Source organism: Nicotiana sylvestris, chromosome 5 (genome assembly GCF_000393655.2).
Source record: "Nicotiana sylvestris chromosome 5, ASM39365v2, whole genome shotgun sequence".
Taxonomy (NCBI): Eukaryota; Viridiplantae; Streptophyta; class Magnoliopsida; order Solanales; family Solanaceae; genus Nicotiana; species Nicotiana sylvestris.
Window position 1 is genome coordinate 26505463 of NC_091061.1, and position 11811 is coordinate 26517273.

At 38.5% G+C, this 11811-nt stretch overlaps 3 protein-coding genes across 4 annotated transcripts; 1 reads left to right on the plus strand and 2 right to left on the minus strand.

Annotated features, from left to right (window-relative positions):
- Positions 1-212: 212 nt before the first annotated feature.
- Positions 213-4469, plus strand: LOC104227789 (uncharacterized). 2 transcript variants are annotated; one of them, XM_070174305.1, is made up of 4 exons: positions 213-402; positions 504-567; positions 2100-3424; positions 3516-4469. In XM_070174305.1, exons 3-4 carry the CDS (start codon positions 2143-2145, stop codon positions 4214-4216), a joined length of 1983 nt encoding a protein of 660 aa, XP_070030406.1. In that variant the 5' UTR covers positions 213-402; positions 504-567; positions 2100-2142; the 3' UTR covers positions 4217-4469. The 2 variants fall into 2 exon arrangements, with proteins under 2 accessions (XP_070030406.1, XP_009778411.1); XM_009780109.2 differs by having other exon boundaries at positions 216-402; positions 3507-4469.
- A 368-nt stretch (positions 4470-4837) lies between these two features.
- On the minus strand, positions 4838-6195 carry LOC104227781 (dirigent protein 24-like). Its single transcript, XM_009780099.2, has one exon. It carries the CDS (start codon positions 6138-6140, stop codon positions 4962-4964), a length of 1179 nt encoding a protein of 392 aa, XP_009778401.1. The 5' UTR covers positions 6141-6195; the 3' UTR covers positions 4838-4961.
- A 1324-nt stretch (positions 6196-7519) lies between these two features.
- On the minus strand, positions 7520-8251 carry LOC104227771 (dirigent protein 25-like). Its single transcript, XM_009780088.2, has one exon. The coding sequence runs from the start codon at positions 8249-8251 to the stop codon at positions 7520-7522; it is 732 nt and encodes a 243-aa protein (XP_009778390.1).
- Between the last annotated feature and the right edge of the window lie 3560 nt (positions 8252-11811).

The following is an 11811-nucleotide window of genomic DNA, read 5'->3' on the forward strand; positions in this document are numbered from 1 at the left end:
TTATTTTGAGTACAAATTTCCTATTCTATGCTGTCAGTACGCCTCAACATACTCTAGTAAAAACAAAAGATGGAAATGTAAATATCCAATGATTGATTGACATTTGACCGACCAAAATTTGGCACAAACTTTCTGTTGACCAGCAATAATGGCGGCGGCGCGTAACACCCAATTTTGGCAATTAAAACCCTAACCAAAAGCATTTTATTATTATATCCCTATTAAAGTAATATATCAGTTATCTTCCTAATTTCCAGCTGTTCTTCTTCAATCACTCCATTATACTCCCAAATTTTCAGCCATTTTTAATTAATATATTCACACACAAATCCCCATAAGCTCATTTTTTACATGCAACTTTATTGAAATTTGATCCTCTTATTTTTTCCAGTTTTATTGGAGGTATGCTTGTTCTTGCTTGAATTTCAATTTATAATCATTTTCACTTATCATTACAAATTATTAAATTACTTGATGACGTCATTCATTTTGCTGCTATATAGATTATATCAATTTTGTTGCGTGTAGACATTAATTACAAGGAGTTGAAGATCATCTTCAATACAGGTATCATCTTTAGCTTCTGGTGTTTTCTAAATTCATGGTTTTTTCTTGATTCATGGATTTTTTGGGGTTTTCACTGTGTTTTATGTTGTGAGTAATTATGTGAAATGAATAAGTAGCTTGGTTTGTTGCTAGTCATAGGATTTATGAGATTCCACTTATGTGAGCTTTGTAAAACATAGAGACTGGAAGGGGTAACCGGCCATATTTTAAAAAAATAATACTAATATATTAGTAGTGGTACCCTATATACAAAGCAATTTTGGTTGAATAATTCAGACTTTAAGTTTGCATAAAGGAGGATAGTTGCATAGTGCATAAAAGATAGTCTAATTAGGACAAATCCATGGAACATATATAGAGAGATTGAGGGGTATTTGAATCTTCTGTGTATATAGAAAATTTATATAACCGACCGAACTAGTTTGCGCCTATTTAATTGAGAGTGATGATGGGAATGATTATGTTGGGTTTTGAGTTGACTTCTGTGTTGTGGTTAATGATGGTAATTTGTTGTCTTTTATGATGGCTTTGGGTTGGACTTTGTCAGTGTTGGGATTTATCATTTATTGATAATGATGATGTTAATAACCATGGCCTGCTGCTTTTTAGCTTTGGTTGCACATATTTGACTCTCTGTTTCTACTTCATTTACACTTGTGAATGCTGATATATGAAGGTATCCTATGTTCATTTCTTTGGCTAAAGCAGAACACGAACATGTATTTCCACATCTTCAAATCATTTTCTCATTTTCTGTAAATCAAAATCCACATGTAAACCTTTCTCATCTGTGTGATTTAGATTTAATTAAGGTCCCCTTTTTCTTTTCTTGGGAGCTATCTTACTTAAGTGAATTTAACTGTCTGCTTTGTCTTTTAGGTGAATACGCATGGGTATAGAATCAGTTTTATGTACTTAAAGTTTGAAGCTTTTGTTATTGTTTCCTTTTTTCTCTAATAGTACAACCTAGTGGTTCTGTTTAACATGTTGTGCATAATAATTTGCAATTTTCCGCCTTTCTTGTTTAAGTTTTAAATGCTATCAATGGATATTGCCTGCTTGTGCAGTTAAATGTAAGTCATGCTAGATTAACTACAAGGACAGTGGTGTTAGTGTGTTACTACAATGCCTTTAGAGTTGGTGTACAATTTTAGTATTTAGTAAGTCCTTTAGAATGTTAGAGTTAGTGTTAAATTTTAGTATCAAATTAGTCCTTCTTTAGTTAAATTATCAGCCATGTTGCTCGGACTCTTCAAAAATACCGTCGGGTGCGTGTCGGATCCTCCAAAAGTAGTGCATTGTTGAAGTATCTGACACTGGTGCGGCAACATTTTTGGAGTGTCCGAACAACATAGAATATAGGATATGGATTGTATCTCTTACCTAGTTTTGTATTCTATTATCAACAAGTCTTCAATATATCTCTTCCCTTCTCTTATTTTCTCAAAAAATCATGATTTGCATCTATTTTGCTCTTGCAGACAGAATTGTTAATCTGGAAAACTAACACAATTCTCGTCATATCTGCGCAGTGCCTGGTTAACGACCAGACTAGCTACAGAGTTGTTGAAACAGATGGAACAGAAGCATCACACACCAAGTGTTATAGCAAGGCTGATGGGCATTGACGAGCTTCCACCTCAGCAGCCTCTCCCTTCTAAGAAAAGGAGAGTACTCTCTGAGAACTATCTCCGGAAAACGGCTACCATAGGTTTGCGAGAAAAGAGCTCATTCTCTGTTGGCCTCTCCTGCGGAATAAATACTCAGAAGCATCAAGTAGTTAAACATGTATTCGGAGTTGAGATGCCAGATATTTATAGCCATGTAAAAGCAAGCCAAAATGCAGCCAAGTTGAAGAGGCAGAAATATAGTGATTCAAGTTTTACATCAATGAAGGAGAAGCATTCTTACTTTAAGCACTCCAAAGGTAGCTCAGAATGTTTACTATCTGAAAATACTTCGAGATCTCTTCAGAGACTTGGGATTGGTACACCAAAAGATGATGTTGGAGAATGTGCTATTCATCACTTGAAGAAAATAAACTTTCAGTTTGATCCAAACGCAACCATGCCTCATCCGTCTCGAAGAATTATTGCGCTCAAACCTAGTTCTAGAAAGTCTTCTAACACCAAAAGACAGTCATTTTCTCTTAGGCCTGGTGTGGAATCCGATCCTGTTGATTTGAAGTACAACCAATTCAGAAAACATGAAAATGGGGAAGTAGATAATGATAAACCAGGAAGAGAAAATGGTGTTTATAGCTTGGAACCTCTAAAACATGGGGTTAGAGTTCCACGGAAAATAGTACAGACAAGGAACCTTGTACAACACGAACTTAATCACAGTTTAAAACTCACATCAAGAGCAGAAAACATCAACGACACTTTTCTGAAGGCCGAGGATCTGAAATCACCTTCTTCAAATTTATTTAGTACGAGAAGAGAAGATGATACTCTGTATTCCTTTACAAAAAGGTCATCTTTTGCCAAAGAAGAGAAGAAGCAAATCATTGGAAGATGGAAACTGAAGAATGATTTTCAGGAAGTTGAAATAGCTCATAGAAACAGGAGTCATGGAGAAATGCTTGCTATGGATTACCTAGAAACAAATCCTCAATTTTTGGACTCTGAACGGGACAAGCATAGTTTTGACAGTTCATTCAGTGTGCACACTGGAACCTCGGGCCTGTGCAATCCTTTGGATATCAGCAGCAAGTATATGAACAGAAAGCAGAAAGATAGTGCGGAATATAGAGACTTAAACTTGAAGGAAACCGATCAGGGTAGTCCAAATTCAGTTCTGGAGCCACCTTTCCAGGAAGAGAAGCTCTGCACTTCTGAATTCCATGGCTTATGTAGTAAGTAAACATAAACCTTTGTAAACTATTGTTTTCAATAGCGTTTCATCCAATCTCATTTTCACTCTTCTAAACTTGTAAGGTGTACCAGTGCAACTTCAGTTTCTTGAGACCAACTCCGAGGAAACATATTCAGAAGGATCTGAAATGGGCGTCTCAAATGATGAACACTCCGAGAGAGGGTCTCTTGATCTCCTTCAAGATAGTGAAAATGTATTAACGGACTTCAAATTTGCAGAAAGCAGGGACTTCTCCTACCTGGTTGATGTTTTAGATGAGGCCAGTTTGCATGGCATGAACCTAGGAATGTGCTTTGAGACCTGGCATTCTTTGGATTGCCCTGTGAATCCCTCACTGTTTGACTTATTAGAGAAGAAGTACGGGAAGCAAACATCTTGGCTAAAATCGGAGAGGAAGCTTTTGTTTGACCGCATAAATTCAGGGCTGAATGAGATTTTGCATTCGTTTCTGGATATCTACATAAGGGGAAAATCTTTGAAGAGAAGGTGTTGTTCTGCATTGAGGAGAATTGATGTTGAAGAAGAGTTGTGGAGGATGCTGGTTAGTCAGGAAAATGAAGTGCACAAGGACTTGTCCGGAAAGGCAATTGGAAACGAAACCAAATGGTTGCAGGTTGAGGAGGAACTTAGTAGCATGCACAAGGACTTGTCCGGAAAGGCAATTGGAAACGAAACCAAATGGTTGCAGGTTGAGGAGGAACTTAGTAGCATTTGTAGAGAAATAGAGAAATATTTGTTTGATGAATTAGCTGCAGAATTAGCTTTGCATTGAAAGCATATAAAATGGGATTTTTGGCCGCTGAAGTTTCCTACTATTTCCCTCCTCAAGTTACTGGGAATAGATTTAGTTTTTTCCAACAGCAGTTTTGATCTGAAAGTATAGGATGTTGTGTAGAGAATCTGAAAGATGTGGCACTATTTATTCTTATATTCATCAAACACTTTGTGCAATTCTTGTTTTTCTGTAGAAATCCCATGCTGATGCATGAAGATGCATGTAGAGAGATTTGGTGTAAACAACAAAATATGAATTCCATTGGTATATTTCTGAAGGCAGAGAGCCAGAAAATTTAAAAGAAATTATCACTGAGCAGAAGTTATTCCATTATTTCTTGCTTTGGATTTACTTTAGTGCATAATTTGTTAAATACTAGGAGTAATATTTTTAGACATGTAACATCCAGAAGGAATGCTACAAGCTACTTTGCCTTGTGACTGCTTTTCCTGTTGCTGCTGTATTGGTGTAAAAAGTTTCCAGGGATAAGATTTTGGAAGTTCTTTCCTTTCATTAGATATTTCTTTTTATACATAATTAGTGTTTCATAATATGTGATGGCCAAATGAAACTCCATGTTTGATACACCTTTTTGGACTGTGTAAAAGAGCTTTAATATAGATCATAACACCACCAACACAATTAACCATTAAATTATATGCTTCAAAGTACATAATGTAAAGATTCCGAAAATACAGAAAACATGTTGAATTAACGCCTTATCTAGGAGACATGCTGCTGTTTAAGGGGTGATGTAGACAGTAAAGTGGGTAATTGTCTCCAGACCATCAGTAGTATGTTGGTCCACGTGAGGAAGAGTTTCAATGGTGGCAAATCCTTTAGCATTTTCATACTTGCCAGTCCCTCCAATGATGGCAATGTGCGAAATTGGTGTGGCTGTCCTGTGAATTCCAAAGAAACTAATGGTATCATCCACTTCATGATCGTGTTCTCCATGGAATAGTGCTGTCAAGGCTAAAGTGTGGCTGGTGCCATCTGAAGAGCTTGTCAGGTAAAATCCTTGTGCTCTGCCAAGAACAGCTGATCCCAGTTCGTGCCCCTCGGTTACTTCATTGTCAACGACAGTAATAGAGCCAAACATGAGCTGCTGAAGCGATAAGCCAGAAGGAAGCTGACCGGCTGTTACAAAAGGTTGGTTGTTATCACCATTAACTACATTGTTGTTTCCGCTGTTTTGCAGGATAGTGTTAGCTTGTTGCTGGCCATTTAGGCCTGCAAGGAATGGATAATTGTTGTTGTCGACAACGTTGTTAATGGTGTTCAAAGGAACTCCACCGTTGATTGGGAAGATTTGATTGGTGGGGTTCGAGAAAGGGAGATTGTTTGCATCAGAAGTGGCAACAATTCCAGTGACCACTCTTCCTGAAGGACGTGTACCACCAAGGATGTCATGCATGAAAAAGGAGAATGTCGGGTGCTCAAGGACAGGGCTTTCTACTGTGGCCCCACCTGGGGTTGCAGTGGCCACTCCTGGTGTTTGGTGGACAGGGGTAGTTACTGGTGCTGCATCGGCAACAGGGGCTGCTCCAGTGTCTGGTAAGTCAGCAGGAGGGGCCACTGAGGCAGCAGGGGCGACAACGGGGGCAGAATCTGGTTCAGGTTCAGCTGGTAAATCTGCTGGAGGAGCCACTGTGTCAGCAGGGATGGAAGGATCAGCCACAGGCGCCACGTCAGAATCAGGACCAGTGACAGTAGCTGGTAATTGGTTACTTGGCAATGTGGCAGCTGGGGCAACCACAGGAGCTACAACAGGATCATCTGTTTCCGATGATGCGTCAGCCACTTGGTTCACTTCATCAAGGATTCTTGCTGAACTGGCACAACCGAAGGTGAGGGCTAGCAGCAAAATGCAGAACGTGGCTTGGAGTGTTTTAGAGGTGAGTTGGGAAACTTTTGCCATTTTTTCTTGCAAATGACGCTAGGGAATGAGAGATTAAAAGAAACAATATGGTTGAGTAGATGCTTGATTGATGAGGAAAGACTGGAAACTCAACGGGTATATATAGTTTTGATTACATCCTTAATAAGAAGTGGAGCTGATAAAGTGGTTTTGGTAAGGAGTACTAAATACCCTTTGTAGATACTATTTTTTTGCAGAACACCAAATCCAAAATGGACATCAGGTTTGGTTGAACCAACTCTGATAGCTTTTTGCAAATTATCTACACAGTTATATTACATTATCATCTTAAGCCTAATCAAAATATTTTTTTTACCAAATAAGAAAATTAATTAGCTGTTTCTAAGGGTAAACCATATCGTTGTTCCATATACTCGGGACTTTACAGAAGATTCCTTTCAACATCTGCAGGCAAAGTTGCGATGTCTCATTCTTCCTGTATTTCCTAGCTTAAGAAAATGCAATTTAAGTTTCCTTCCATAGAGGATAAAAGATTGATATTTAGCAGTAAATCTTGTTGAAGGCAGAAACATTCTTTGTGAATTTCGTACAATTTTGAAAAATGAGTTCCTAAACCTTAGAATTCTCCGTAAGTTTCCTCGACGCTAAATATTTTAGTGTAAATCTATAAGGAAATTTAAGTTCGTTTCTCATAAATAGCACATCTTCAAGAATACTCAAATATGTATTATCCATTCATCCACCGGCATTATCTGAATTTTTTTCAAATGAGCCGAGGGCCTATTGTAAACAACCTCTCTACCCTCACAAGGTAGGGGTAAGGTCTGAGTACACTCTACCCTCCCCAGATCTCACTTGTGAGATTACACTGGGATTATTGTTGTTGAGAAGGGTCTCTGCAGCTTATTCCGTGCTCCTTAATTGGTAACATATGTTAACTCTTAACTGCGTGAATGTAGTCTGTCACTTTAACAGTATTATGTCTGCCCCTACACTATTCCCTTCGAATCTGGGCAGAGAAAGCACTTTCTTTGCGAGCAGTTTTTGAAGGACTTTATCTGAAGTTAATTATGCACTATTCTAAACTTTGATTTGCTTATCGAGTAAAATGTTATGTTCAAAAACATTCTTTCTGAATTTCATATAACTTTTTGAAACCATTGAAGATCGGTGTATATTTCTGATGGTATACACTTCGAAAAAGATCACGGTGAACTATTGAAGTTCAGGTAACATATCCCTTTGTATTGACAGAAAGCAAGAATTCCACAAAAAATTTGCTATATAAATTATAGGAGTGATCTTCACCCTTAAATAAATCTTGAACAAGCAAGAATTACAATAGAAAAAAGAAATTTCAGCTTACATCACAATGATTACTCTAGCAAGTTATCAGATAGACTATCGTATACTAACTTTTAACCAAGATAAACACTGAATGAAAGAATCTTGTATGCGCCTTCACTCTTATTAGAGGTTGCATTGACAATCTTGACAGTAGCATAGCCATTTGCATCATGATACTTTCCTGTACCACCAATTACTGCTATATGTGATTCAAAAACATCACCCTTATGCACCCCGAAAAACCTTAAACTATCCTTGTATTCATTACTAAGAAAGCTAGTAGTCATTGCCATCATATGACTGCTGCCGTCTTCTGAACTAGCAACATACATTCCTTGAGCTTTTCCCATCAAAGACGAGCCATAAATAGAACCTTCGTATATGTTCTCATCGATTGTTGTCACTGTCCCTAGCTCTAATTCCTGAAGTGTGGCTATAGCTGGGAATGTCATGCTGATTCCTTCCAAATCAAGCGCGCGGGTATGCAATCCGTTCATTTCAACAGTTGGATTTGTGTCGGTCAATGGAATGCCACCCACAGGAGGGAAATAGCCTAATGGTTTCGAGAAGGGAAGCTGATGACTATTTACTTTTGTTGATGCAGGTTTTGATGAACGGTGTTTTTGGCTAAGAACATCTAGCATGTAAAAGGATATTTCATGGTGTGCACGATTGCGATGAAGGTCTTCTAGGGAAGGATTGTTATTCAGAGTTCTTGCAGAAAATGATCGATTAGTTAGCGCCAAGAAGAAGAAGAAGAACCAAAAAATGGCTAGTTTAGAAGGAGATTTTAGCATCTCCATGGATTGTAGAAAAGCTATACTTTCTCTTTTCAGTAGGTTATATGAGCTAAATTAAGATGGGGAAATCTCTAGTAATACTGGGTTTGGAGTGGAGTAGTTATTGTATAATGAAGTAGTTAACTTTTGGGGTTTCATCCTCCGTGGACTTTAGCTAGTCCAATATTGTAGTAGTTATGGTAGTCAATAATATGAAGGGGAGCATTTGAGCAACGATAAAGTTGTCTTCATGTGACCTATAAGTTATAGGTTTGAGTTATGGAAGCAGCCACTAATGCTTGCATTAGCATAGGCTGTCTACATCACACCCATTTAGGTGCGGCCCTTTTCCGGACCCTGCATGAACGCGGGATACTTTGTGCGCCGGGCTGTCAGTTTTTATTTTATTTTTATGGTAGTTAATATCTAAGGACCATTATCTGCTATCAAGAAGTATGAAAGAAAGAAAAGAAGTAGATAACCATTTGATCTTTATGAACTCCAACATTGAGAATTTTTTAATTACCCATTAATTAGTAATTGTTACGAAACTGTAAGGCCCCGTGGAAACTTGTACTCAAAACCGGGTAGCTCGTGGTGTCAAGTCCCGAATATATGTTACGAATGTGTAAAATTAAGCGAGCCGCGGTTCGGACCCTTTTGGTACTGATCTATGTTATAAAAAGTCAAGAAATATTGTTTTCCAGGAAATGCAATTCTGCGGTCTAGAATGCGGTCGCGTAACAGATATGTGGACCGCATAATCGCCGCAAAGTGAGTCAGTGTGTTGGTCGAATTGGAGGTTAAATATGCGGTCCAATATGCGATCGCATAACGGATATGCGGACCGCATAGTCGTCGCATATTTCCCTTAGGATTTTGTGAGAGGCAGTTCTGCGGTGCACTATGCGACCGCATAATGGGTATGCGGACCGCATTTCTGCCACATACCCAGGCAGTGTGTTCAGATTTTGGGAGCACTTTTGCGGTCCATTCTGCGGACCGCATTTCCACTCTGCGATCGCAAAGTGCGATCGCATACCTAACTCGGGCTCCTATTTTTCTAAATTTTAAACCCGACCCCTTCTTCAATAAAACACCCCGACTCCTTATTTTAACATATTTTTTGAACAAAACTAGAGAGAGGGGAGAGAGAATTCTTGAGAGATAAAGTCCTACCTTCATCAATTTGATTCTTCAAAGTCACTCGGGCCGGGAAATTTCAAGTAATTGTCCTCATCTCCGTTCTTGCAGGTAAAATCCCCAACCCTTTTTCATTGTTTTCAGATTTAAACAAAAAAGGGGATTCTCATGCGTTAATTCTTGCAAATGGAAGTTGAGATACACATGCATGCCCTTTAAAACCTAGAATCTAGTAAGAGGAATTGGGTAGAACTAAAGATTTGCAAAAGAGGGGTTGATAACCTAAGTAAGTTCGGGCTGAGTTTGTGAACGTCAATTCTAAGTTATATGTGTTAACTTGTGAACTAGATTGATGGTACTAGGGTGTTGGTGAATTGGAAATAGAAGAAAAGAAAAAAAGGGGAATTCGACTCCAGGTATGTATTGCTAACTTTAACCCTTGTAAAGTCACCTTTGTTTGGTGTACGAGTAATTGGTATGTATTACTTATGTGGACTATTTGCGAATTCTTGTGATTAATATGCCTTGAATGTTGTTGGTTAAGTCTCCCGATATAATGGTGTAAGTAAATGGCAACAAACCAAGTGTGTGTGTGAATGTGGTTATGTGGTAAGAGCTGTGTAACAAATGATGGAAAGAAATCGTAATTGATGCGATTGAAACAACTGTGGTAATATCATATGTGACTTGTCGCGGGCAATTATCGTTGTGACTTAAATTGTATACGGGCTGTTGCATATGATGGAAATGGTATTGATGTTTATGAAAATTCTTTGTGAATTGTTGTTGTTGTCGTATGAAATGTGATTGTCCGGTGGGATCGGGTTGCGCGCTGCAACACGAAGTTATAAGGTGTGGGTTGTGGTGATAAGGGTGGCCGAGGTAATAAGGGTGGAACAGTGATCGAAATCACTATTGAAATAAAAATATGTGAAAGTTGTGAAATCATTGATGTGATGAAATAATGTTGAAAGGAGAAAATGAGAGATTGTGGAGTTGTTTGGCTTTGGTTGTTCCTTTTATGTGCATTTGATTGTTGATTCTATTACTGTTTGTTATCTGTGTATTTCTTGATTTTACTTGGGGTAAAGTTTGTTCATACATACCAGTACAATTCAAATGTAGTGACGTCCCTTTTGCCGGGGGCGCTACATTCGTGTTATGATTATAGGTGGTTCTATAACAGGTACTCCAGCCCACCGACAGTAGCACTCCTTCACCTCCCGTCAACTGAATTGGTGAGCCCCTTTCCTCTCGGGGCCCTGCGTGGCTCATGCCTCTTATCCTCCCGAAAATTTATTTTGGTATTTGTGTAAGGTATAGCTGGAGTCTTGTTACCGGCAAGTATTGTAACACTCTTTTGTATCTCTAGAGGCTCCGTAGACAGGAAATGTAGGTTATGTACTTATGTATTTTGGGCAGTATAACTTGTAAACCACGCTAAGTAACTATGTATGTTATGTAAATCTCGTAAGAATGTGTTTAAATTTATAAATGGCTATTTCACTTGGTTAATGAGTAATGAAAACGCAGAGTATCGCGTGGAATAGGAAAGGCACCCAGGTCCGCTTGGCTGGGGGCTACCCGGTCGAGCGCCGGTCGCGCCTCTCGGTTTTTGGGGTGTGACAGAAACTTAGCTCAAAGTAATAAAACAAGAAAATAGACAAGAATGTAGAGAGCAAGAGATGAGAGCTTCTTATTTCTTTCAAGTGTGTCAAGTGTGTACAATGTGATGCCCAAACTCTCTATTTATAGGATGACATTGAGGTAATACAAAGAGATGTCATGAACATGGTATTAACTATAGAGAACATGGGGGAAGATCATGGGGAGGTTATGGAGGTATGGGAGTTACAACTAAAATGGTGATAAATAGTGGGGAAGAGTAGTGGGAGTTATACTTGATTAGTGGGCATCCATATAATATGTATTTAATAACATTCCCCCTTGGATGTCCACAGATAATGTGCCTCGTTAAAACCTTACTAAGAAAAAATCCTATAGGAAAAATCTTAGTGAAGGAAAAAAAGTACACATATCTTGTAATATGTATTACTTGCTGCCTCAACTAAACCTTGCCAGGAAAATCCAGTGGGATAAAACCTTAGCTAAGAGAAAAAGAGCACGATGCGTATTTGTCTCCCCCTGATGAAAACATCACTTTTGTTTCTCGAAGACGACGAATTCCAAGCTTGTATAACAACTTCTCTAATATTGAGATCCGCAATGCCTTGTGAAGAAGTTTGTCAAATTATCACTTGAACAAATTTGTTGAACAATGATCATGTCTAAAATAGAACTTAGGTGAAATATGCTTTATTTTGTCTCCTCCGATATATCCTTCTTTCAATTGAGATAAACAAATATCATCGCCTTCACTATTATTGGAATCTTCTCTTCAAGGAAAAGTCACACATCTGTTGTGTGTTGAGTCACTTGCT

Bases quoted from the DNA above. Each gene is read 5' to 3' on its own strand.
- LOC104227789 (XM_009780109.2), top strand. From the start codon at position 2,143: ATGGAACAGAAGCATCACACACCAAGTGTTATAGCAAGGCTGATGGGC. The intron at 3,425-3,506 runs GTAAGTAAACAT...TAAACTTGTAAG, and splicing joins TGAATTCCATGGCTTATGTA to GTGTACCAGTGCAACTTCAG.
- LOC104227781 (XM_009780099.2), bottom strand. From the start codon at position 6,140: ATGGCAAAAGTTTCCCAACTCACCTCTAAAACACTCCAAGCCACGTTC.
- LOC104227771 (XM_009780088.2), bottom strand. From the start codon at position 8,251: ATGGAGATGCTAAAATCTCCTTCTAAACTAGCCATTTTTTGGTTCTTC.